The 25,148-nt window shown below is 41.5% G+C and overlaps 1 protein-coding gene across 4 annotated transcripts in view; it reads left to right on the top strand.

Moving 5' to 3' along the window:
- The window catches only part of MAPRE2 (microtubule associated protein RP/EB family member 2), a 171,062-nt gene that overhangs the window by 141,111 nt on the left and 4,803 nt on the right, over positions 1 to 25,148 (top strand). For all 4 annotated transcript variants that reach the window (XM_073331254.2, XM_073331255.2, XM_073331253.2 and 1 more), the window contains 2 exons: positions 12,890 to 13,029; positions 16,402 to 16,560. In XM_073331254.2, coding sequence (XP_073187355.1) covers positions 12,890 to 13,029; positions 16,402 to 16,560 — 299 coding nt within the window. The remainder of the gene's footprint in view (positions 1 to 12,889; positions 13,030 to 16,401; positions 16,561 to 25,148) is intronic.

Here is a 25,148-nt window from a genome sequence, read left to right as displayed (position 1 = left end):
AATTTAAAATGGCTCCTTTTGCTGCTACAAAGTGGTTGAACACATTTTACATAAACCATCGGGTGGTAATTAAGGCGAGTTGAAAATTTTCCATCAAAACTGTTTTCTGGTGGAAAATTGGATTTTCAGTTAAACTATTTTTTCATGACATTCAAAAATGTCAAATTTTCCTTGAAAAATCTAAACTAGAAAAGCTTATGGTTTATGATTGAATTTTTGGTTTTAGGATCAAAAGTCAAAATTTTCCACAGGGCAATAAACCATTTTCCAGCCAGCTCTAGTGGTAATATCTTTCTAAATGGCTTTCCCAATCATTTTCAAATTGTGGTCTACAGAGCCTCTTCCATCACAAGGAGGAAGTATGTATAATTGAACTCCATCAGCCATACCCCATCCCAGAAATCTTTAACTGTGCATATACTGGCTCACAAGTAGAGATTCCAGCACGTAGTCCTGTTAGGTTGCTGGACTCTGTTTACAAAGACTTTCTTTGTCAGCTGTATGGCAAACACAGTCAGTGTGGGGTTATCAAATTCAGCAGGCAAACTCAAACTGCAAAGAGGCCAAGAGCAGTGAGCGTTGAAGGCAAGGTGAAGAGATTTGTTACTAATGTAAAGTCCTACACCGATGGAGAGGAAATAAATAGCACCGCTAGCGTCAAGCACCTGAACCTATTGCATTAAAGCAAGTTTATTTGAACTTGTCTCTATAATAGTGTCCTACTACTTAATGTAACTGAGTGATCCAGCCACCACATGGAATGGGAGGTGCGGATTAGGGTTGGGAGAAAAAGTTCTCTAAAGCCTTCCTGTCTTAAGTTCTGAACAATTGTGAAAGTTTGAGAACCACATCTATATCCCATTACCGATCTGACTTTCACATGATCCAGAGGAGAAAAGATCCTTAGTCTCTGCTAAGTTACTGGAGTGTACAACCATGATAGTTCAGCATATTACTTATGTTAAGATTTACTACTTTGAACTGTAACATTTGTTTTAGACCAGCTGCCTCCATTCTTGCCTTCTACTTTGAATGCTCAGTTAAAGATTTTACTGGAAACAATATTTTTTTCCAACAAATCCCTCCATGATGCCTTGTAATTTACATTCCTGATGGATTCAACTGCTTCAACAACAGCAAAAAAACTGCCTGAAGTGGCAAGCAGAGCATATGTGCTCTTTGATTAATATCTAATGAAAGGAGTTGAAACTGCATTGCAAACACATATATGGGGTTTAATGTTTATTATGTTAGGTTCTAATTATACACATGCTGAAGTGGTTAATTATATATAGCTCTAGGCTTCTTACATGGTGTTCTATAATATAGAACAGAAGTGAGTTATTCAGAGAAATGGCCAACATTCAAGAGTCACATGCTGAGTCTCCTTTATGATACACTTTTAGGCAGAGTGGTCACACTTTGCCCAGCTAAAGCTGCTTTGGCAGCTTGCTGCGAGCATAGGAGCATACCTAATTTTGTCTAATATTAAGCAAATTGCAGCCACCCTTTTTTAATGCTAAGGTGGAAATCAGACTATCAATCCACATAGATAGTGCTCCAATTTGATCTAAGAGCTCTCCAGTGGACTATGTCTAGCGCAAAGTCTGCACTTTGGCCAACCTAAATAAAGGTTTCCAGATCTGAGAATAGCAGCGTGCACTAAAATGCTGCGCTGTAACTTTCCCTTGTGGATGCTGTGGAAGTGAATGATTCATGCCCACAGCATCCACATGGGAGAGAGACAGCACAACACTTTGATGCACAGTGCTATTCATACCCCTTCAGGCCAAACTGTGAGGCAGTGTAGATGTATCTTGAGTTATGCAAGCTCATTTCCTTTATGTATGGGGCAGATTTAAGAAACAAAATTTAAGATTTTAGCAATAGCTAAGAAGTTTGGTCTGAGGATGTCAGTGGGTGGAAAAGGGGCCCTAAACAATGCAGTAGGATTACAGTTCTTCTGAAGACTGAGGATTAGATTTTTGTCTTGGGTCACAAATGAAATGAGTTAAGTCTCTGATCCCATTCAGCAGGGGAGGGTGTCATCACTCCAACAAACCTGTCACACAGTTGAGCAGGCTCCTGCATGTCCACTGAGCTGTGAGGGGAAGCATGCATGAGCACTGATTCCCTTGTCTTTAAAACAAATGTGTGGGTGAGAGGGAGTCTCTCAGTAATGATTTAGTTAGTAGGGAAGCTGTTAATTCAAATAACCTTTTCTAAAGCTTAATCTTCCTCAAAGATTGTTTCTTCTCAGGAGCATGTCACCAGTGTAATTTCTTATTTTATCCCTTTTTAATGAATGTGACAGAAGAAATACTGCAGTTAATGTGAGTGAGTCCCAAATTCCACGCAAGCAGTGACCACGAATGATGTCACAGAGTGCAATGTTTTGGCGTGTCCCTTTGCACTGCATTCATGCAGTTGTCACATGAGCAGAACTTCATAGCATTTTCCACAAATATTGAACAAGTTACTAATTACTGACATAGCTTCAGAGATAATTTGACCTTGAGGCAGTCAGTAGTTGGGGTATTTTGTCTGTAGGACTACAATTAAATCCCAGAAGTCCTATTTAGACAGAATCCTGGACCCATTATTTTGAATACATCTACTCAGAGTATTAAGTGACCTGGCATTCTGATCCCACATTTTTGTAGTCAGCAATGAAAGGTTTGGGATTGTAGCAGTTTATACAAAATTTAAACATTTTTAATCTGCACATAAAAACTCCTGTTTAGCAAAAAGAAAAGAAAATAGAAGCTGTAGTGGGAAATTCTTCAGCATAATGAGACTGATAGTAATTAGGTTTTTAGGGCATCATAAATACACTGCTTGATAATTGTAATGTTTGTAATAGCTACTCTATCCAATTTATGTTACATTGTCAAGATAAAAATAATTCCTGTCTTTATTAACGGTATATTAAATTATCTTACACCGGTGGTGGTTGTATTGCCAGGTACAAACTAAAATGAACTGAGTGTTAATTCAGCCAGCTGTGATGCTGCTAACAAGCTCAGTGACATGGTGTATTTAAAAACTGAGCTGTGAGCTAACGTAAAATCATAACACACTGTGTCAGTTTTGGACATCTAAAGTTAACCCTGTCTGATTGGGAGTTGAGGCTGCCTGATAGCATCCCAGCTGTTGATAATGAAATGCCTCATATACCAGTGATGATTGAAAGAAACTGCTTACATGACAGATATGTAGGGGTGTCATTTAATTGTTTTCATAAATCTTCTTTTTGAAAATACAGTTGAAACTGTCATGGACTGCTGCCTAGGCAGGGAGCTATAGTAGATATTGCTATTTATTTCCATAGCACGAGCAAAGTGCCTAGTACTTTTGCAGGTAATGAGATATCCCTGCTACCCAAAGAATAAATTTATAGTTAAAATGGACCACATGCTGACACAGACCAGGCTTGAGATTCGAGGCAATAAAAACTACATTAATTAACAAAGACATACACAGAGCATGTATCTTGTTAAGCTGTTTGGGGCAGGGACTGTCCTATTTGCTGCATATCTGTCCAGAGAATATGTAGTACAATGTGGGCCTGATACCTGATTGGTACCCTTGGATTCCATAATATACAAATAAATAATAATTCAGTCACATTGGCTGGAGTAAGTGCACAGACAAAAATTAATAATGAAAGTAAAATACTCTTTTTCTCAATAAAGAAATAAGAAGGAAGTCTGCTGCTATTCAGCTCTGAGGAGATATTATCCTATTTTCTGTGTACTGCATCTTTAAATGTAAGGACTTCGCTTGTCTGCTGGGAGAATGAAGAGAGGTGGGGAGAGTGTTGAGGGCAATTCAAGATGGAGGATCTTAGAGTTGAGAGACTGTGCTCAGTACCATGGGATTCTGGCTTGGAATCCTCATGCTAAAATAAATCATCCTGACTGGAAGAACATGTTGGCTATTTGTGTATGGAAAATATAGCACCTCTCCACAGGGAATTAATGGAGCTCTTCCAGATTTACAGTGGTGTAAATAAGTGCAGTATTTGCACTCCTAGTGTTAAATTATGCAGCTATTAAGTCTATCAAGGTTTCCCATTGTGAGTCCCAATTTCCAGGTACTTAGCTGATAAAAATGGTCTGGGCTGAAATATTGCATTTAATTGTAGTTCTAGATTGGAGCCGTTACACTTTAAATTTATAAAATTTTGTTTCTGTTGGAAATTCATTTCCCCGCAAGGGCTTTCCCTGAGGCCAAACAAAAAGAGTAAATGTGGAGGTAAAACTTACTTTGATGCAAAAAATTTTCAGTTAGAATTTGCTGGATGTCCTCTGTTGTTCAGATTTCATTTTCAGCTGTCTCTAGTTCATGCCATCTGGAACACTCAGATTATTTAGCTTTTTTTTAAAACAACAGTACTGATAATGGATATCAGAACATCCTGTTTGGTTAGGGTCTGATCCTGAGGAGTAAGGAGCATACCTAACTCCTGCTGACTTTAGTGGGGTTTGAAGTGCTTAGTGTCACTCAGGATAAGGAATTAAAAAAGCCATAAACTTAATATTTTAAAGCATAGTCCTTTAATAACTCTTTTGCTTGTGAAAGATGCTGTATGAGAAGTGTTATCAAATGATCTCTAACCACAGGCAGGAGACAGTCTGAGCTTTCCCAGAATACCCCACCATAGTGCCTCAAATTGCAATTGACAGAGAACATCTAGAGGTGAGAGAGTAGGTAGATGACTGTGCCTGTTCAGTCCATGCTCTCTGCACATACTCAGTCCATGTGACCTTATGATTAGAAGTTTTATGAGATGGACTTAGGCTATATAACATCAAACGTTAACTTCTGGTCATATCAACATATTCTCTGTCCAGTGATTTATGTGTTTCACATCCCATACCTAGGGCCCTACCAAATTCACAGCCACGAAACACGTCATGGACCGTGAAATCTGGTCCCCTGATGAAAACTGATCTTTTGTGTGCTTTTACCCTACTATACAGATTTCACAGGGGAGATCAGTATTTCTCAAATTGGGGGTCCTGACCCAAAAGGGAGTTGCAGAGCGATCACAAGGTTATTTGAGGGGTGTTTCAGTATTTCCATGCTTACTTCTGGGCTGCCTTCAGAGCTGGGCTGCCGGAGAGCGACGGCTGCTGATTGAGGGCCCAGCTCTGCAGGCAGCAGCGCAGAAATGAGGGTAGCACTACCATACACGCCACCCTTACTTTTGCGCTGGTACTGGCAGCCACTCTGCTTTCAGAGCTGGCCTCCCAGCCAGCAGCTGCCTCTCTCCAGCTGCCCAGCTCTGAAGGCAGCGCCGCCGCCAGAAGCAGCAGCGCAGAAGGAAGGGTAGCAATGCCACAACCACCCCTACAATAACCTTGCAGAACGCCCACCAACACACACACGTGCACACACACACAAACACACACCCCTCCTTTTTTGGGGGGGGCCAGGACCCCTACAATTACAACACCATGACATTTCAGATTTAAATCACTGAAATAATGAAATTTATTATTTTAAAAGTCCTATGACCGTGAAATTGACCAAAATGGACCTTGAATTTGATAGGTCCCTAGCCAGACCCGATTACTAATTCCTAAAGTTATACCATCATTTTTTATGGTGGTCTTCTAATGGGATGAGTTTTTGCCATTGTAGGTTGCAGTTGGAGATAATAAGCCTTGGTCTTGATATGCAAAAAAGCATATTCAATTATCTTCCGGTAACAGCTATCTAATTGTGTGTGTGTTGCTTTTTCAGTGGGTGGCTTCTTCTGTTTATTGTATTCTGCTCTAAAATGTTGTAACCCAAGACGTTACTGGACAAAGTGTGTGCATATTGCACTGTCTTGTCACTTCTGCTGTCTCCTGTTCATCTGTAAATTCAATTCAGAAATGCCCTCTTGGGTTAAACATCCATGAACTTACTGCTTCCTATACATCAGACCATGTATCCACCTGATTTCTGTACTAGCACTATCTGTACATTACAGTGTACTATAGAAGTGAAAAAGGGACTAGTTTCTGGAACTCCTTCTTTCCAAGCTATTCAAATCTTTTCAAAACCTCTGTTCATTTCAACCTGTGACTCTAAATCATACTTGCCTTGCCTGTCTTCGCCCCAGTGATGCATCTTCACATGCTGCATTTCTGTCCTCTGATTGACTAGTCTGCAAGGATACACATTGTACTTGTTTTCGAAACTTAGAAACTTCATCTTTCTTTTCTGTTACTTTTTCTCTTTATGTTTTTAAGTTTTATGAGTCACTGCACCAAGTTTGATGAAGCAGTGCTTGTTAATAAGGGGGTCAACTTCCCTGCAAAGGGTCTAATATATTTCCAGGGAAAATGAAGAAGATTTTTTCCCCTTTGCCTAATCCTTTCTGTAAGAAATATGCTCTGTGTGTGCATTTGAAGACAGACACAAGAGGTAGAGCTCCAGGTTCCATGAAGGTTGCCTTTACTAGCAGCTTTACAGTAATCTGGTCAATCTGAGCTAGTTGTATGCACTGTGATTATGACTGGTCCCATCTGGCTATGTTGCCTTCCTGATCTTCAAGAAGTTTTTGCTGAACTCTTAGTGGAAACAAGCCAGGAAGGAAAAGAAACAGGCTGTCCTTGCCCTAGCTTTTAAAATATGCACCCTTGTTCCCACTTTAAAAAGCTTACCATGTATCTGAGGGGATTATTTATCTGGTCCTTATGAAGGAGTAAGATTTAGAAACTCTGATGAAAGAATTCCTAGTCTACGTATAAAGAACTGGAGTACTTGTGGCACCTTAGAGACTAACCAATTTATTTGAGCATAAGCTTTCGTGAGCTACAGCTCACTTCATTGGATGCATACTGTGGAAAGTGTAGAAGATCTTTTTATACACACAAAGCATGAAAAAATACCTCCCCCCACCCCACTCTCCTGCTGGTAATAGCTTTCTAAAGTGACCACTCTCCTTACAATGTGCATGATAATCAAGGTGGGCCATTTCCAGCACAAATCCAGGGTTTAACAAGAACGTCTGGGGGGGAGGGGGTAGGAAAAAACAAGGGGAAATAGGTTACCTTGCATAATGACTTAGCCACTCCCAGTCTCTATTCAAGCCTAAGTTAATTGTATCCAATTTGCAAATGAATTCCAATTCAACAGTTTCTCGCTGGAGTCTGGATTTGAAGTTTTTTTGTTGTAATATCGCAATTTTCATGTCTGTAATCCCGTGACCAGAGAGATGGAAGTGTTCTCCTACTGGTTTATGAATGTTGTAATTCCTGATATCTGATTTGTGTCCATTTATTCTTTTACGTAGAGACTGTCCAGTTTGACAGTATGTACATGGCAGAGGGGCATTGCTGGCACATGATGGCATATATCACATTGGTAGAAAATGTGCGGGTGAACGAGCCTCTGATAGTGTGGCTGATGTTATTAGGCCCTGTGATGGTGTCCCCTGAATAGATATGTGGGCACAGTTGGCAACGGGCTTTGTTGCAAGGATAGGTTCCTGGGTTAGTGGTTCTGTTGTGTGGTATGTAGTTGCTAGTGAGTATTTGCTTCAGGTTGGGGGGCTGTCTGTAGGCAAGGACTGGCCTGTCTCCCAAGATTTGTGAGAGCGTTGGGTCATCCTTCAGGATAGGTTGTAGATCCTTAATAATGTGTTGGAGGGGTTTTAGTTGGGGGCTGAAGGTGACGGCTAGTGGCGTTCTGTTATTTTCTTTGTTGGGCCTGTCCTGTAGTAGGTGACTTCTGGGAACTCTTCTGGCTCTATCAATCTGTTTCTTCACTTCCGCAGGTAGGTACTGTAGTTGTAAGAATGCTTGATAGAGATCTTGTAGGCGTTTGTCTCTGTCTGAGGGGTTGGAGCAAATGCGGTTGTATCGCAGAGTTTGGCTGCAGACGATGGATCGTGTGGTGTGGTCAGGGTGAAAGCTGGAGGCATGTAGGTAGGAATAGCGGTCAGTAGGTTTCGGGTATAGGGTGGTGTTTATGTGACCATCGTTTATGAGCACTGTAGTGTCCAGGAAGTGGATCTCTTGTGTGGACTGGACCAGGCTGAGGTTGATGGTGGGATGGAAATTGTTGAAATCATGGTGGAATTCCTCAAGGGCTTCTTTTCCATGGGTCCAGATGATGAAGATGTCATCAATATAGCGCAAGTAGAGTAGGGGCATTAGGGGAAGAGAGCTGAGGAAGTGTTGTTCTAAGTCAGCCATAAAAATGTTGGCATACTGTGGGGCCATGCGGGTACCCATAGCAGTGCCGCTGATCTGAAGGTATACATTGTCCCCAAATGTAAAATAGTTATGGGTAAGGACAAAGTCACAAAGTTCAGCCACCAGGTTAGCTGTGACATTATCGGGGATAGTGTTCTTGACGGCTTGTAGTCCATCTTTGTGTGGAATGTTGGTGTAGAGGGCTTCTACATCCATAGTGGCCAGGATGGTGTTATCAGGAAGATCACCAATGGATCGTAGTTTCCTCAGGAAGTCAGTGGTGTCTCGAAGGTAACTGGGAGTGCTGGTAGCGTAGGGCCTGAGGAGGGAGTCTACATAGCCAGACAATCCTGCTGTCAGGGTGCCAATGCCTGAGATGATGGGGCGCCTAGGATTTCCAGGTTTATGGATCTTGGGTAGTAGATAGAATATCCCAGGTCGGGGTTCTAGGGGTGTGTCTGTGCGGATTTGATCTTGTGCTTTTTCAGGGAGTTTCTTGAGCAAATGCTGTAGTTTCTTTTGGTAACTCTCAGTGGGATCAGAGGGTAATGGCTTGTAGAAAGTGGTGTTGGAGAGCTGCCTAGGAGCCTCTTGTTCATATTCCGACCTATTCATAATGACAACAGCACCTCCTTTGTCAGCCTTTTTGATTATGATGTCAGAGTTGTTTCTGAGGCTGTGGATGGCATTGTGTTCCGCACGGCTGAGGTTATGGGGCAAGTGATGCTGCTTTTCCACAATTTCAGCCCATGCACATCGGCGGAAGCACTCTATGTAGAAGTCCAGTCTGCTGTTTCGACCTTCAGGAGGAGTCCACCTAGAATCCTTCTTTTTGTAGTGTTGGTAGGGAGGTCTCTGTGGATTAGTATGTTGTTCAGAGGTACGTTGGAAATATTCCTTGAGTCGGAGATGTCGAAAATAGGATTCTAGGTCACCACGGAACTGTATCATGTTCGTGGGGGTGGAGGGGCAGAAGGAGAGGCCCCGAGATAGGACAGCTGCTTCTGCTGGGCTGAGAGTATAGTTGGATAGGTTAACAATATTGCTGGGTGGGTTGAGGGAACCATTGCTGTGGCCCCTTGTAGCATATAGTAGTTTAGAAAGTTTAGTGTCCTTTTTCTTTTGTAGAGAAGCAAAGTGTGTGTTGTAAATGGCTTGTCTAGTTTTAGTAAAGTCCAGCCACGAGGAAGTTTGTGTGGAAAGTTGTTTTTTTATGAGAGTATCCATTTTTGAGAGCTCATTCTTAATCTTTCCCTGTTTGCTGTAGAGGATGTTGATCAGGTGATTCCGCAGTTTCTTTGAGAGAATGTGGCACAAGCTGTCAGCATAGTCTGTGTGGTATGTAGATTGTAATGGATTTTTTACTTTCAGTCCTTTTGGTACAATGTCCATCTGTTTGCATTTGGAAAGGAAGATGATGTCTGTCTGTATCTGTACAAGTTTTTTCATGCAGTTGATAGATTTCCACTCCATACGGCTAAATGCAGTGCCTTGCATAATGACAGGTTTCAGTCACCTACTACAGGACAGGCCTAACAAAGAAAATAACAGAACGCCATTAGCCGTCACCTTCAGCCCCCAACTAAAACCCCTCCAACACATTATTAAGGATCTACAACCTATCCTGAAGGATGACCCAACGCTCTCACAAATCTTGGGAGACAGGCCAGTCCTTGCCTACAGACAGCCCCCCAACCTGAAGCAAATACTCACCAGCAACCACATACCACACAACAGAACCACTAACCCAGGAACCTATCCTTGCAACAAAGCCCATTGCCAACTGTGCCCACATATCTATTCAGGGGACACCATCACAGGGCCTAATAACATCAGCCACACTATCAGAGGCTTGTTCACCTGCACATCCACCAATGTGATATATGCCATCATGTGCCAGCAATGCCCCTCTGCCATGTATATTGGTCAAACTGGACAGTCTCTACATAAAAGAATAAATGGACACAAATCAGATATCAAGAATTATAACATTCATAAACCAGTCAGAGAACACTTCAATCTCTCTGGTCACGCGATTACAGACATGAAAGTTGCGATATTACAACAAAAAAACTTCAAATCCAGACTCCAGTGAGAAACTGTTGAATTGGAATTCATTTGCAAATTGGATACAATAACTTAGGCTTGAATAGAGACTGGGAGTGGCTAAGTCATTATGCAAGGTAACCTATTTCCCCTTGTTTTTTCCTACCCCCTCCCCCCCCCCCTCGGAGTTCTTGTTAAACCCTGGATTTGTGCTGGAAATGGCCCACCTTGAGTATCATACACATTGTAAGGAGAGTGATCACTTTAGATAAGCTATTACCAGCAGGAGAGTGGGGTGGGGGGGAGGTATTTTTTCATGCTTTGTGTGTATAAAAAGATCTTCTACACTTTCCACAGTATGCATCCGATGAAGTGAGCTGTAGCTCACGAAAGCTTATGCTCAAATAAATTGGTTAGTCTCTAAGGTGCCACAAGTACTCCTTTTCTTTTTGCGAATACAGACTAACACGGCTGTTACTCTGAAACTAGTCTACGTATGTAAAGTATATGGTGGTGATGTGTATATAAATGCTATTGTATGAAAAATGAAGCTTATTGTCACATGGGATGCATGGATCACTTAAATGTCAGAGTAAGATTCTGGGATCCTAACAAAAGATTTGTTTTAATGAGTTGTAGTTTCAGTTGTATTTAAAGTATTGATCAGGCCCTTGGGGAAAATGTTAGTGAAGATTATACACAAAGATCTGCTGGTCTCTGACAAAGGAAAAAATGGCAACTACAGATCTTACTCTATTGTCAGAGTACTTTACCAAAAAGACTTACTGTTTTGTTTGTGTAAGAGCAGTAGGGCACTGTTAGTGTGTATTGGTTCATGTTAGCCTCATGAACCAAATTTTATTGCTCAAGAAAAGAGCTGGATTGATGACATCTGTAGATACTAAGTGCTCTTTCAAAAAAATAAGTAATTTTAGGCATACGAACAGTGTAAATTTCATCTTTACCAACTCTGTATACCGTACCCGAACTCTGTTATCAAGGGGTGATGTGGTCCATGTATGTAACTTGTAACTTCAGGATGGAAGATGCTATATTTTGGCCAGACTGGAGTTTTAACTTTCTGTTGGCAAGGTACCTTTCAGATATATCAATAATTTTATTTGTAACAAATATGAAAAAGTATGGTGGAATTTTAGCCAAAATGGTGCCCACTAAAAGCAGATGAAATGTGTAATTGTTCATACTCTCAGGGCTGTCACTAGAGAATATAAAGTGATGAGAAAAGACAACTCTTTGTACAGTAGCCAGTGTAGTCTGTGACTAAATCACAAGAACCTAACAAGCTTGACTGAATCACCGATCGTTGCAATTCCTCCCAATCAGCTTTTGAGTTTCTTGACCGAGAAGCCTGAGGACATCTTGCGGGGGGTGGGGGGTTTGAGTGTATGTGATGGGAGGGGGAGTCTTGCTACATCAAAGCTAATTTGTGGATTGAGTTCCTTAGGCTTTTACTCTTTACTCTGTTCCTTAAAGGAAAATGGGCAATCTAACAAGCCTAACTTTTCCTCCTCAAGCCTTAAGTATAATTAAGGTTGGCAGAGAGGTCTAGGGAGTTCATTTCTGTGCTTTTTAATTCTGCTCAGTCATTTTTGTTTAAAAACTGGTAACCTTATGCCACATTGAGACCATAAAGTGGGTGGTCTCTTCTGAAGAATAATTGGAGTGGGACATCCTGTGCTTTGGGAGTGGATGCTGCTAATTTCAGTACGTGAAGCTTGGACATCTTCTTCCACGAATGATAAACTCAGAGCCCAGTTGGGACTTTAGTAATCACTCAAACCCTAAAGAAGAGAGGGGAGAAGGGAACGGAGAAGGGAAGGGCATCATATCAGTTGTCAGCCTTAGGGTGCGTAGAAAGATGGCATTAGCACTGCATTTTCCTGTGTCTATACTTAAGCATTTGTGCATGCTTGATGCTTGTGAAAATAGAGTACCTATCGGTGCTTGGTGTGGGTGGTGTTTTCTGTGGGCAAAAGTGTTGCTGTACATTTGGGTACGTTATCGGCTTTGCTTTTCACATGAAGTACCAAAAACCTCCTAAGCTGATCAGAAACGTTATCTTTTGGCCACTGCCGCAATCAAGTGCTCACTGATGGATTTAATTCAGTTTGCATCTGCTGAATTTCAGTGTGATTGTACAAGTAATAGTGTTAGTTTCTTCTCCATTTTAAAGCATAGAAGCAGATAGACTTACAAATAAAATCACCACAAATTAAATCAACTTGCCTTTCTCCAGTAAATTTTTAAAATCAATAAATATTAACTGTTAAGCTAAATGATTTAGTTGTTGCCAGTGTCATCTTTAAAACTGTAAAGTAGTAGTAATTAAAGAAATTATGTTATTTATTCACCTTTCTTTGCGTATCAGTGAGGTATTTTGTCCTTTTAAACTGAAAGAAGCATTCTTGTTATGGTATTTACTTTCCTTTTCAATATTTTGCATCTTTCTACTTAAAACCGGGAAGTAACAGCACTAATGGTCATATACAAATTAAATACCTTTTTTCTGTATCTGGAAGGGGTAAAAATTCAAATTATTGGGAGTATAATACTTACACTGGGCATAAATACTTAAATCTGATCTTTAAAAGAGTGTTCTCAAATCAATTTTATTCTTGTGCTTTTAGGTGCTGCTAAATCCAGTCCAGTTTCTAAACCAGGGTCCACACCTTCTCGTCCATCGTCAGCAAAAAAAGCCACACCAAGCAGCTCAGCATCCAAATCAGATAAAGATTTGGAAACACAAGTCATACAACTCAGTGAACAGGTAACTTTGCTTCAACCGCAGAATTAGTTATCAGTAGGGCCCTACCAAATTCATGGTCCGTTTTGGTCAATTTCATGGACACAGGTTTTAAAAAATCGTGAATTTCAGTTATTTAAATCTGAAATGTCAAGGTGCTGTAACTGTAGGGGTCCTGAACCATAAAGGAGTTGTGGAGGGTGGGGGTCCGCAGGGTTATTGTGTGGGGGGGTGGCGGTACTACTACCCTTACTTCTGTGCTGCTGTTGGCAGTGACTCTGCCTTCAGAGCTGGGCAGCTGGAGAGTGGCGGCTGCTGTCTATGGATCCCAGCTCTGAAGGCAGAGCTGTCGTCAGCAGCAGCGCAGAAGTAAGGATGGCAATACCATACCATGCCACCCTTACTTCTGTGCTGCTGCCTGCAGAGCTGGGCCCTCAGTCAGCAGCCGCCACTCTCTGGGCACCCAGCTCTGAAGGCAGCAGCGCAGAAGTAAGGGTGGCATGGTATGGTATTGCCATCCTTACTTCTGCGCTGCTGCTGGCAGGGCGCCGCCTTTAGAGCTGGGAGCCCGGCTAGCAGCCGCTGCTCTCCAGCCACCGAGTTCTGAAGGCAGCGCAAGCGCAAGTGTGGGAATACCGTGATCCCCTTAAAATAGCCTTGTGACTTACCCTGCAACTCCCCACTTTGAGAAATGCTGGTCTCCCCTGTGAAATCTGTATAGTATAGGGTAAAAGCACATAAAAGACCAGATTTCATGGGGAGAAACCCAGTTTCACAGTTCATGACGTGTTTTTTGTGGCCGTGAATTTGTTAGGACCCTCATTATCAGAAGCACTAGGAAAGATACGAAAAGTCATGAAAACGAAGATGACTGTTAACTGATAGTAAAAGTACTGAGACAGAGCAAAACATTGAACAACTGAAAAATTAACTTTCGATTCCAGTCTGGATTATATTCACTTCACAGTGGTGAAGGATCTAACAAATGGAATAGTTCAGCTATGAACACAAAAGTGATGTTATTAAAAAAATGCTGCTCTAGCAGTTGGCTACAGGATGGCCAATGTTGTACCCATATTTTAAAAAGATGCTAAGGATGTTTTTGGGTGAATCATAATGCAGTGTGAGAGCTGCCTTAAAGCTAGTTGTACTTGAATATGCATATTACAGTTTTACTTGAATACAGATAGCTGCATGGGTTATAAGAAAAATTCTAGTCCCTCTAACATGAGAATTTAGAGTGAAAGAAGAATTGTATGTCTGTTATATATATATTTAGAGTTTAAAAGGTATCTTGATAATTATTTTTCCATGTTATGAAGAATCCAGTAACATTTTGTGAGTTAAGTCTGTTCTCATGGATTAAAACTTGTGATAGGAGGAATAATGAAACATAACTTATTTTCACCATGGAAAGAGGTTTAATAGTAGAGTCCTAGGGATCTGTAGTTGGATTTGGAGTTTGGTGGTGGTCAATATACTTCGCTATCTGGAAGGAAGTGGTAACATGTTATTGTAGAGTTAAATATACAGCAGCTAAGATATTTGTAATTTGACTTTTGTTTACACAAAGTTATTCTTTCAAAAAGTATTTGAGGGCTCTGTTCTAGTTTATGTGAAACCTGTTATTTTAATACAGTCAGAATAAACCGCAAATGAGTGCAACAGGTATAGTGGTGAAACAGAGCTGGAAAAGTGTATCTTGGAACTAGATTCTCATGTGCAGGTGTCAGTTAAGAGAAGTACTTTGAAACTTGAGCAGTTTCAGCTTTTCTCACATGCGGCCATCATGGGCTTTTCTTCCGGCCACAGCCTCCTGGGCGGTGATTGAGTGGGGGGAAGCACAGTGGCTCATCCCCCCGAGGCCATCAGCAGGGGTTCAGCCCTGCCCCCCTCTGGAGTCACAAGTGCCAGAGGATCAGCCAGCCAGTATGAGTTCGCCACCTTCCTGGGAACTGTGGGGCTTGGGCTTCCTGCTTCAGCTGTGGGGTAGCAGGCAGCAGGCTCCAGCTGTGGGTACTCTGGCCCCAGCTGTGTGGTGGTGGGTGTTGGCCCTGGGCTCACAACCCCTCCATCATCCCTGGCCCTCACTGCCTCCCTACCCACCTCTCCATCCAGTGCTTAATTTGTCCCCTAGCTTGCCGGGGCTGAGTAAATCTGCTATGGAAAGTAATATTTGTATGTCTGTTAATATCCCTTTTCACTGCCTTCCAGCTAGCTAGCAAGTCTGCTTCTGTGAAAAGTGATGATATATATAACATACAAATATCACTTTTCACAGCAGCAGACTTACTAGCTAGAAAGTCTAATAAAAAAGCAACCAAAAAAGCAAAATCAAAACCACCACCACATCAAAAGAGAAGAACATGAAAAACATGAATTTGTGTTTCTATTCTGTGTAGGTCCAGTAAAGAATAGAGACAGTTGTATTTATTGTTGCGTTTACAACAACAAAAACCCTACATAAATAAATTATAATGATTTGGACATGTATATATGCATATTTATTTGTTTTTCCTAAAGTTAAATAAGTATTTTAGGAAAAATTGTCAGAGTGGCCACCAGCAAGAGTTGATGGCCGCTCTCTGAGGTCACCAAAAAATTTGTTGTGAGAACCCCATTAGGGAGCACCTGGATCAACCACCTGAAAGCTGGTATTTCAGAACTACCACTATATTTTATGCCAGCATAAGAGAATTCTGAAACCCAGCACCAGACCAGTTAAACAAGTGAAGAAAGGTAGAAGCAGCCACACACAGTATTTGCACTCAAAGATTTTTTTTAACATATAGTAGGTCACCTGATCATTATTCTGCCTAGGCAGGATTGACAAAAAACTAAAAAAATTATCATAAGAGACACAGCTAAATATTTTTAAGGAGTAGATAAATTTTAGGATAAACAATACTTACAAAAATGTACATTAATTCAGCCAAAGTAGAAATGCAGCCATTATGAATATTGTGAAATTGCCATGGCAAGTGGCACAGCTTGGCACTTATAGCAGTCTCAACAGGGGGCCAGGTTTTAGTCATAGCTCCTGAGCCACTCTGTTATTGGAGCTTGCTATTTATATGTATTACCACAGCACTGAAACATTCTGTAAAAATGGTCCCTCTGGGGTGAGGGTTGAGGTGCCTTGATGGATAGTGTGGGGAAATCTACACTCTTTTGCCCATGCTGCTCTGTGAACAAGGATTTCCTAATTCCGACAGTCTGGCACCTTTAACAACTACAAAATGCACTTTTAAGTTTAAAGACTTGTAAAAAAGTATATATATTAAGGTTATGCCTGTTATGTACTGTCCTGCACTGTAGGCAAAACTCACTCATAGTCTGCTCACAGATCGCATGTGCCGTGCTCCTGTTATTGGAACATGTATGTTTTATTTACAGGTACATTCATTAAAACTTGCACTCGAAGGCGTGGAGAAGGAAAGGGATTTCTACTTTGGAAAATTAAGGGAGATTGAACTTCTCTGCCAAGAACATGGGCAAGAAAATAATGACCTTGTCCAAAGGCTAATGGAAGTCCTTTATGCTTCAGAAGAACACGTAAGTGCAAGATATTCTTTATTCTCGTATGTTTCCTTAATGAAAACAGGCTTCATATCACTGGCACCATATTGGGTCAAGTTCTCTAGGTAGATCAGCACAGATTGTTGCAACCTAGTCTTTTTAACAAATGTCAGTTTAAAAAACACTTTGCATCTAGAGACAATTGTTTTTTGTTATCGGTGAATGCACTGAAGGGACTGATAGCTTTTTAGTGCAGTTGTATAAATTTTATGTGCTCTAATTTTGTTGAAATGTTAATCTGAAACAGAAGGGGACATCAAAAGTATTTTGAAGTATTTTCAGATTTTCTTGTTCCTGTCTCTGCTTTGTTTCTGCTGCTGCAATTATACAGAAATTTTTTTGTAATCCTGTTCCTTGACATGTTCTTGAAAGTCAAATTGCATAAATATGCTGAAATTCAGAGGGTCCTAAATATCTCAGAATATTAAATTGAAGACCAGATAGACATGTTCACAGATTTGCACACTGTACACACTATGATTACTTCTGGTACAAGGAACATATTTGCTTTTTTATTTAGCATTTTTATCCTGTTGCTATAGGCAGAATCTTCACTGCACAAAACCCAATAATCTTTTGTCCTTTTCAGTCTACCAATATTTCAGAATTATTTTATCTGGAAGAATAAGCAAGAATCTCACTTGTATTATAGACATAGCATGCTAAACATTTAATAGAACAGGAAGAATGAAGAGGGCTGATAAAGGATACTGACTAAATTCCTTAGATATGTTCAGGGGTAATGACTCCATGAGAATTTAGTTGGAACTACTCCCATTCATGTTGGCTAAATCCCTGTGTGTACTACTCTGAAGATTGACACCACACACACGCCCTGCCCCTCAGTCTCCAGTGAACCGTAGCTTTGGTTCCATAATGTGTTGGCATCAACATAGTCTCACTGGTACTGTGGTTTTGTTGACACTTCCTTATTTAGTATCTATTCTCAGATGATAACTTCAGTAGTAGTTGGTTTAGTTGTCTTGAGATAAGATTATTGGGTCATTAAAAGCAAGGCTAGAATAATTTACCTTGTGTAGTTTTTAAAACACTATCAAGAACTTGAAAATTGTAATTATGATTTTGATGGCCCCACACAGCTAAAACTGACTGGAAGTGGGAGGGATTCATGGAGGTTTCCTTAGGGAACAGACCAGTATTTCAATACTGATAGGACCAAACATTTTAAAAAAACTTGACCAGACATATGAGCAAAGTCATAAGAACTGCACATATATAGTGGTCAAAGGAAATGTCTGGATGCAAGAACAGTGATTTATTTGTAAAGGGAAGCCGGAGAAATCCCTTCTCCCCATATCCTATCACATCTGTTTGTTCGTTGGCTTGAATTGTTAAGCGACTTACCAGCTAAAGAATGCTTATTGATTCCCTTTTCTTTAGCTTTCGTTATTAGCAAAACACATCACAAAATTCAGCTTACCTCAGATCATAGTTCTGAGCCCTTTGTCTGGTTCCCTTCCATCCTCCCCACTAGGAATGTCATAAACTAATAGCTGCCCAAAAACACTTAGCATATACAGTGCAGCCCTGTTCTCCCGCATCTGGATACAGATAACTTTCACTGAATTATTGCATATTCTGCAATGGGAAAACTGAGCCCCTTGTCTTTCTTCCTTAGATCTTCGGTGCTCAATGTTGGTTTACTGAGGCAAGACATCAGCGCACTAGCACTTAGAGCCAAAGATCTAGGTGCTCTGATGCTAACAGTGGAGAGGGTAGCTGCGTATCTTGCCGACTCTTTCTTTTGCAATGTCTTCTCTTTTCCTTGGCTTGGCTTTCTTTTGCGTTCTATTTTCTGCCTGTGCAGTGAATCTGTTCCTCATTTCCAAGTTAAGTGTTCTCTCTATCACTGAGCATTTTGTAGGCTAATCCCTTGGTAACAGCAGTTAGGATTTCCTGAGCCCCAAATGAAAGAGCCCCAACTCCCAAAGCTACAAGCAGCTCCAACAGTTCTGGTTTCTTGCTAATGAGTTCTTGCTAAATCCAGCTTTGGTTTAACCTCTGGTCTAATGGACTGCTAATGAAAGAGCTGGAGTGTAGGGGCTGTCAGTGAAGCAAAAGGGTTAACTTAGTGTTCAGGGTGCATTTTAGATATCAAGGGTCATGAGGCTCTCCTCAGCAAAAAGTTATAGTTAGAACAAACTGTACAAATCATTCCTGGCAAAGGCCTCATGCTTGAAATATCATTGTTGACTTAAATTTGTTTTCAGTTCATATTTCCAATAACCTTTTGGTAGCACTCTCATGCCCTGGTTCATTTAAGCTGTAATTTTACAGACATATATATTTATTCTTTCTATAGAGCATGCCCTATTCAGACATGCCAACTGTTCTTATTCAGTTTTTAATCCCTATTTTTAATAGCTCTTTTTAAAAAATAAACTTAATATTTGTGAAAAGTTCTGGATTGACAGCACTAGAGACCGGAGCTCTCCTCTCAGCTCAGCTACCCCTCAGGCAAGGCTGTCCTTAGGATTTATGGGGCCCTACGCAGTATTATTAAACTGGTGTCCCTATGCTGGCGCAACTGGTGTCCCTGTGCTGGTGCATTGGGCTCTGTGAATACTGGTGCCCTTTTATTGGCTCTGTGAATACGGCCCCTGCCTTCTGCCTAGTAAGGATACTGCAGCGCGCACTGTGTGATGGGAGCTGACCCGCGCTTACCTGCTGTCCCAGTCATAGCCGCAGACTCCGCGGGTCGGTACTCCGGGGCTGGAGCACCCACAGGGAAAATTTTTGCATCATGTGCCCCTCTTCCCCCTTCCTGCCACACCTGCCGCGCACCAGCCACCCAGCGCTTACCAACTCTCCCCCCTCCCTCCCAGTGCTTCCAGAGTGCCGCAAACAGCTGATTCGTGGCGTTTAAGCTCTGGGAGGGAGGGGGAGAAGCAGGGGTGGGGCACACTCAGGGGAGGAGGCGGGGTGAGGGTGGAGCAGGGGCGGGAAGGGGCACAGGCTTGGGGGAAGGGGTGGAGTGGGGGTGGGGCATGGAGTGGAGGCAGGGGGGTCAAGCATCCCCTGGCAAGATGAGAAGTTGGCGCCTATGGTCCCAGTGGTGCACCAAATTTTTGGGTGCCCTACACAGTCGCATATGCTGTGTATGCCTAAGGAAGGCCATGCCCCTAAGTAAATTCCTTATAGAATTTAATAAAGTTTTATATGCCTGTGATAGAATTTGATATAAGTTGTTTCAGAACACCTATAAAGGATGTTGTCTGTTACATTCAGTAGATTTTTACAGTAATTTCTGTGTAACATTATTACATTTTTGTAGAATCCTATTGGTTTCATCTCTGTTAAATTAATACATAATTAAGGCTGTGATGTGGTCGCGGGTATTTTTAGTAAAAGTCATGAACTGGTCACGTGCAATAAACAAAACTTCACAGCCCCGCGACCTGACCTTGACCTGTACTATAAATATCCCTGACTAAATCTTAGCTGGGGGGACCCCCCGGGGGAGCCGCTGCTCTGGAGGGGGGAGGGGATGGTGGCGGGCTGCTTCTCTAGGCGGGGCAGAGGGGGCCCAGAGCCTGCAGCACTGGGGAGGAGGCTATAGAGGCCATAGAGCAGCGACTGCTCTGGCCACTCCCAGGGCCACATCACCGCTGCTGCTTCCGCCACCCCCAGGACTGGTGCTCAGTCAGTCCCCTGGGCCAGCCGCACCAGGGATGGGCAGTCCCTGGGGTAGCTCCAGCAGCGGCTGATGCAGCTGGCTGAGGGACTGTCCGAATGGCTGCCTGCGGAGCGGCTCCAGTAGCAGCCAGCGTGGCTGTCCCAGGGCCACCTGAGCAGCAGTCCCAGGGGCTGGGGTCAGCCACACTGGCCAGTGCAGAACACACGGAGGTTGCGGAAAGTCACAGAATCTGTGACTTCCGTGACCTCCTTGACAGACACAGCGCCCTATAAATAATCCATAAGGCACAACCTGGTCCATGGCTTTATCAGCTTCTCTACGTTGCCTCTGTACTGAACTGGAGACAACAATTTTAGGGTACCAATAAAGCAGGTTCCATTCAGTCAGTAGACTTTCTCTGCTGAGATTGACAATGCAGGCACCAACTTGGATGGGTTGTTTTTTCTTTTTTGTTTGTTAAATCTTTGTTTATAAGAATTTTTGCTCAGTAACAAAGATATGAAGGGAATACAAACATCACCCAGAGAAAAATAAAATTAATATTAGCAAGTAAAAATCATTTATTTGTGTCTGTAAGAACAAAGCTGGATATAAAGAGAGGTGAAGAGGAAGAGTGCTGGGGAGAGGAAAGACTTTAAAGACATCAGCAAAGTCGCAGGAGCATTTGAGAGACAGATACTGGGTCATTAGTTTTTTAGTAAATGGATTGCTTATGACATGGATGTGCTGAGAACTGAACTGGGACTTCAGTTAGCAAGTAAAACATTTGATAGTCTGTTTAGCCTAACAGCTGTCAGTCACTTTTGAACTGGGATAATTCAGTCTTGTAATCCAGAGGTGAAAGGCTTCATATCCAGTTACGAATCCTTGAGTCATGCAATTCTGGCTTGTAGTGGAAAAATTTGCTTCTTCTATTCTCTCTCCTAAACAGTCTAGTCTTTTGCAGTTCAATGGAAGCTAAAGGCTTGCCATTATTTAATTGCTTTAGTGCGTATCTCTATCCCTGTCAGTCACTCAGCTCAAGGTTCTCAAGCAGTTTGTTTTAATTTAGTCATTTTTAGCACCCTACTGCTCCAGTCCCTCAGAAAGAAACTCCAGTTGAAAGAGACACTTCCTGAAGTAGATGGGCTTCATAATACCTGACTGTGTCGGCAGTCACACCTGTGCGGTTAGATGACTCACCGTATAAGTCAGATAGATTGAAGAGTCAGGTTATTCACAGCTGGAAGCTAGCATCTCTATTAGGGGAGGCCTGAGGTGACACAATCCTACAATATATGGTAGAAGTAAATGCTCTATTACTTTACTTTTTAGGGATGCTGTTCAAATAGACTATATGGTCCCAAAGTGATTGTGCATAGTGAAAGTCTGACTTTCCTATTTCATTTGTATAGGTACAGACTGTATAAACTGAGAAATTTATGCCCACATTTCAGAACAACTTCTTCAGGAGTGGCCAGGGCACAGGGAGAATTTGCCATTTCCAGCCCAAGGAAACCATTCCTCAGGCAGACAGAAGACCACCAGTCTTGTTCAGAGTCAGAGTAGGTTCCCAAGCCACTTCTTGGCTCAGGATTAGTGGCTTTCCCTAGCACATGTACAAGATCAGGATGTACAAGTTTTTAATATCATGCATGTATTTTCTAACTGGTGCCTCAGAAAAATCTGCATATCAGGGGGAATTGATTTAAATCAAATTTATTCAAATCACTGATTGTAATCATGTTTTAAATCAGCAGCCATGAAACATGATTTAAATAATTGATTTTAATCACGTTTTACATTCATACTTTATAGTTATTTTCCTGAAGAAAGGTTGATTCTCGTTGCTTGGTAATCATTAACACATCTTGATTTGCAACTAAATATAGTCCTTACATTAAATCTGGTGTTTATTTGTGTTAATCAGGACGATATCTGTACACTTCTATTTAAGTAATTATCTACGTTAATTTTTTGCTTGTGATTTGTGTTAAGCTCTATTTCAGTGGTGCCCAAACTTTTCCTGTCAGACCCCCCCTTATCAGTAACAGAATCTGTCCACGCTCCCTCTCCGTTACAGCACGAGCTTTGGCTGAAGGCAGAGTGGGCGGGGGCCAGAACTGGAGCTGGGGCTAGAGGCAGAGCTGGCCTGGGGGCAGAGTGGAGCTGGGCTGGGGCAGAGCAGAGGGCGGAGAGGAGCTGCGGTTGGGGTTGGAGCTGGGCTGGGACAGAGCAAAAGGCGGAGTGGGGCTGAGCTGGGGGCAGAGCAGGGCTGGGTGGCACTCCCGCTCTGTCTCCCATGAGGGCTGCTTTAAATATGCTGGATACGTAAAACAAAAATGTTTATCAAAACGTTTTGCATTTAAAACAGATTTATAACCTGTATTGTCTGTAGTTAGTAAATTGAACTAATTGTTTCTGGTCATTGTGTCCTTCAAGATTTTAGATCTTATAGATCTCATCCTCTCTTACCTAACTTTTATTCATCGATTGACAGAGAAAAACAAGCTTTCCTGCTTTTTCAACTCCCATCTGCGTTTGAACTTGAAATAAACTAGTCTTTGAACTGAACTAGTTGAATAAACTAAAGTGAAGAAAATATTTTATCTGTACCTGAGGAAGAGGCTACTATTGTCAAAAGCTAGTTTAGCACTTCAACAAACTCAGGTGACATCTACCAGTACAGTGGTTTTGACTGTCTCCAAAGTTTGACAGCAAACATGTAATGATTAATATTTTAATGTTTAAATTAAATAATTTTAAGATTGTAATAAGTTTTGGCTCAACATAGATTGTCAATTTCAAATATAATTTCTTAAAAAACAACCCTGTATTTAGCTTAAATAAAGTCCAATTTCAATAATGAAGAAAGCTGATTTTTAAAAAAAAAATAATTGATTTTAATTTACTGTGGCATCTCATCAGACAGGTAAACACCCAGGGAGTCACTTTAATGCCCAAGATTAGGAGTATCAGTGCTGATATTTTGACTTTTGTGTATCATTCTGTTTTTATTTTGTTTAACTTCCCATCTGAAAAGGACCATTCCAAAACCAGCTCAGCATTGACACCAAATGTAAAAACCTTATTCTGCCTCCCCTATCCTCTAGAAACATATAGTTACCTGCTAAAATGGAAAAACTTTATTGCATAACCTGCTTTGAATTAAACTGAGAAGCCTCAAATTCTCTTCATCAGACTCTTCCCCTCGCATCCCCCTTTTATTCCCCCCCCCCCCCAGCCTCTACATTTGAAAAGTAGCAATATCCGTTTTGGAGAGTTATTTACACCAATCATGTCTAATAAAAATTGTCTGGCAATAGCAGGTCCTGCAGAAGTATTGGATTGTTGATGGTACAACTTGAATGGCGGCTAAGCAAAGTTGTCCCCCCGCCTCTCAGTCGTAGTCAGCTAGCTATCACTAATGTAGGGCAGGGATGAACTATGTAGGGTCTTTTCAGTAAAATCATTCTCCAGAATGATGAAATCTGCTGAAACAAAGCATAGCTTTTAATGGTGCCAGAGTCAATGGGAACATGGAAAGTGCGCTTTAAGATTTGGTTTTTGAGTTCCAGTATCACTAAACTGCACAATATTTTACTAAAATTAGTATCTTGAAATAATAAATCTCCGATCTAAAAGAATCAGTGTTTATTTGCTTTGTAGTAAGGTGCATTCTATGAAGCATCTCTAGAGAATGTTGTACATAACTAATCCGTTTTTTTAAATAATGGGATTTAATGGTGGTCCTCAGACAACAAAGGCCAGACATAATGTCACTAACAGTAGCCAGTGAGGTCAATGAATGCTGAACCCAGAGTTGTTCAAAGAAATAAATATGTTTTAAATAAAACGTAAATTAAATACATATTTAATTATTCTTAAGGTATATTTTGTGGATTAAATAAAACTCCCAAAAAAGTTTAGGTATCCTTTTAAACTTTGATTTAGGTTATCAGAATCGTGAATAAAACAACTAAGGAAAGTAAAAATATCTGTTTCCTAAAGTGCATCCAACTTTTGAACACGAGACTGTATTTCACTCATTTGTAAAGCATTCTGGACCTTGTGCATTTTATAATGTAATTTAGCAGATCATGCTTCTGTGATCATGCTTAGCACTTAGCTTTGCAGGGCTGGGGAAGGGCAGGAAAATCTGCTCCCTAGTGCACCTCTGCAGGAGACAGCAATACTATATTGTAGGGGAAAGGAGGAAGAAAAACTAGAGCTGCCATCTTTGTTAGCCAGCCCCAGAGGGGGGCTTGTCAAGACTGCATTGTGGCCCTGCCCCCAAAGAATCCTCAGAGCTGCACGGGGGGAAGTTCTGACTTCATCTCTTCCGAAGGTAAAACATTGTTCTGGCCAGTGCTGCTCCCAGTGCCCAGAGAGTACTGCACCTGTGGGTATGGTGCTTCCTGTCTCTCCTCAGTTTGGATATTATTACTGCCAACCCTAAATGTTCAAAAGTGAAGAGTCAGACCCAGAAAATCATGAGTGTTTTAAATGTTGGGTTCTTTTTAAACGCGCCTTCTGACTTTCGAGCCTTTCGAGCTTCTAGCCATGAAGGCTACACGTTCTTTCCCCCCCCCCCCCTTCAGTCTATGCCTAGATACTCGTGTAATGGCATAACTGAGGCTTTATTAAAACCAGCAAATACTGGGGTATTTGCAGTAAAATCATGAGTTGGCAACACTGCTCAGACTCTTAGGAGCCATCGTTGAATTTTAAGAGACTTGACCAGGGTAGGTGAATGACAAATCAGGGAGTATGTATCAGGAGCTCTCATTTAGCCACATCCCTTATCAAACTCTAGCTTGCAGATAAACTACCTATTCTTTAATGTCCATTCAGAGGAACAATATGTCACGTAATGCTGTGAAAACCAACAGCATTGTGGGGGGAATAATCCTAGCTCCCATCAAGC

Source organism: Lepidochelys kempii, chromosome 2 (genome assembly GCF_965140285.1).
Source record: "Lepidochelys kempii isolate rLepKem1 chromosome 2, rLepKem1.hap1, whole genome shotgun sequence".
Taxonomy (NCBI): Eukaryota; Metazoa; Chordata; order Testudines; family Cheloniidae; genus Lepidochelys; species Lepidochelys kempii.
This window is presented reverse-complemented; position numbering and strand designations above follow the sequence as displayed.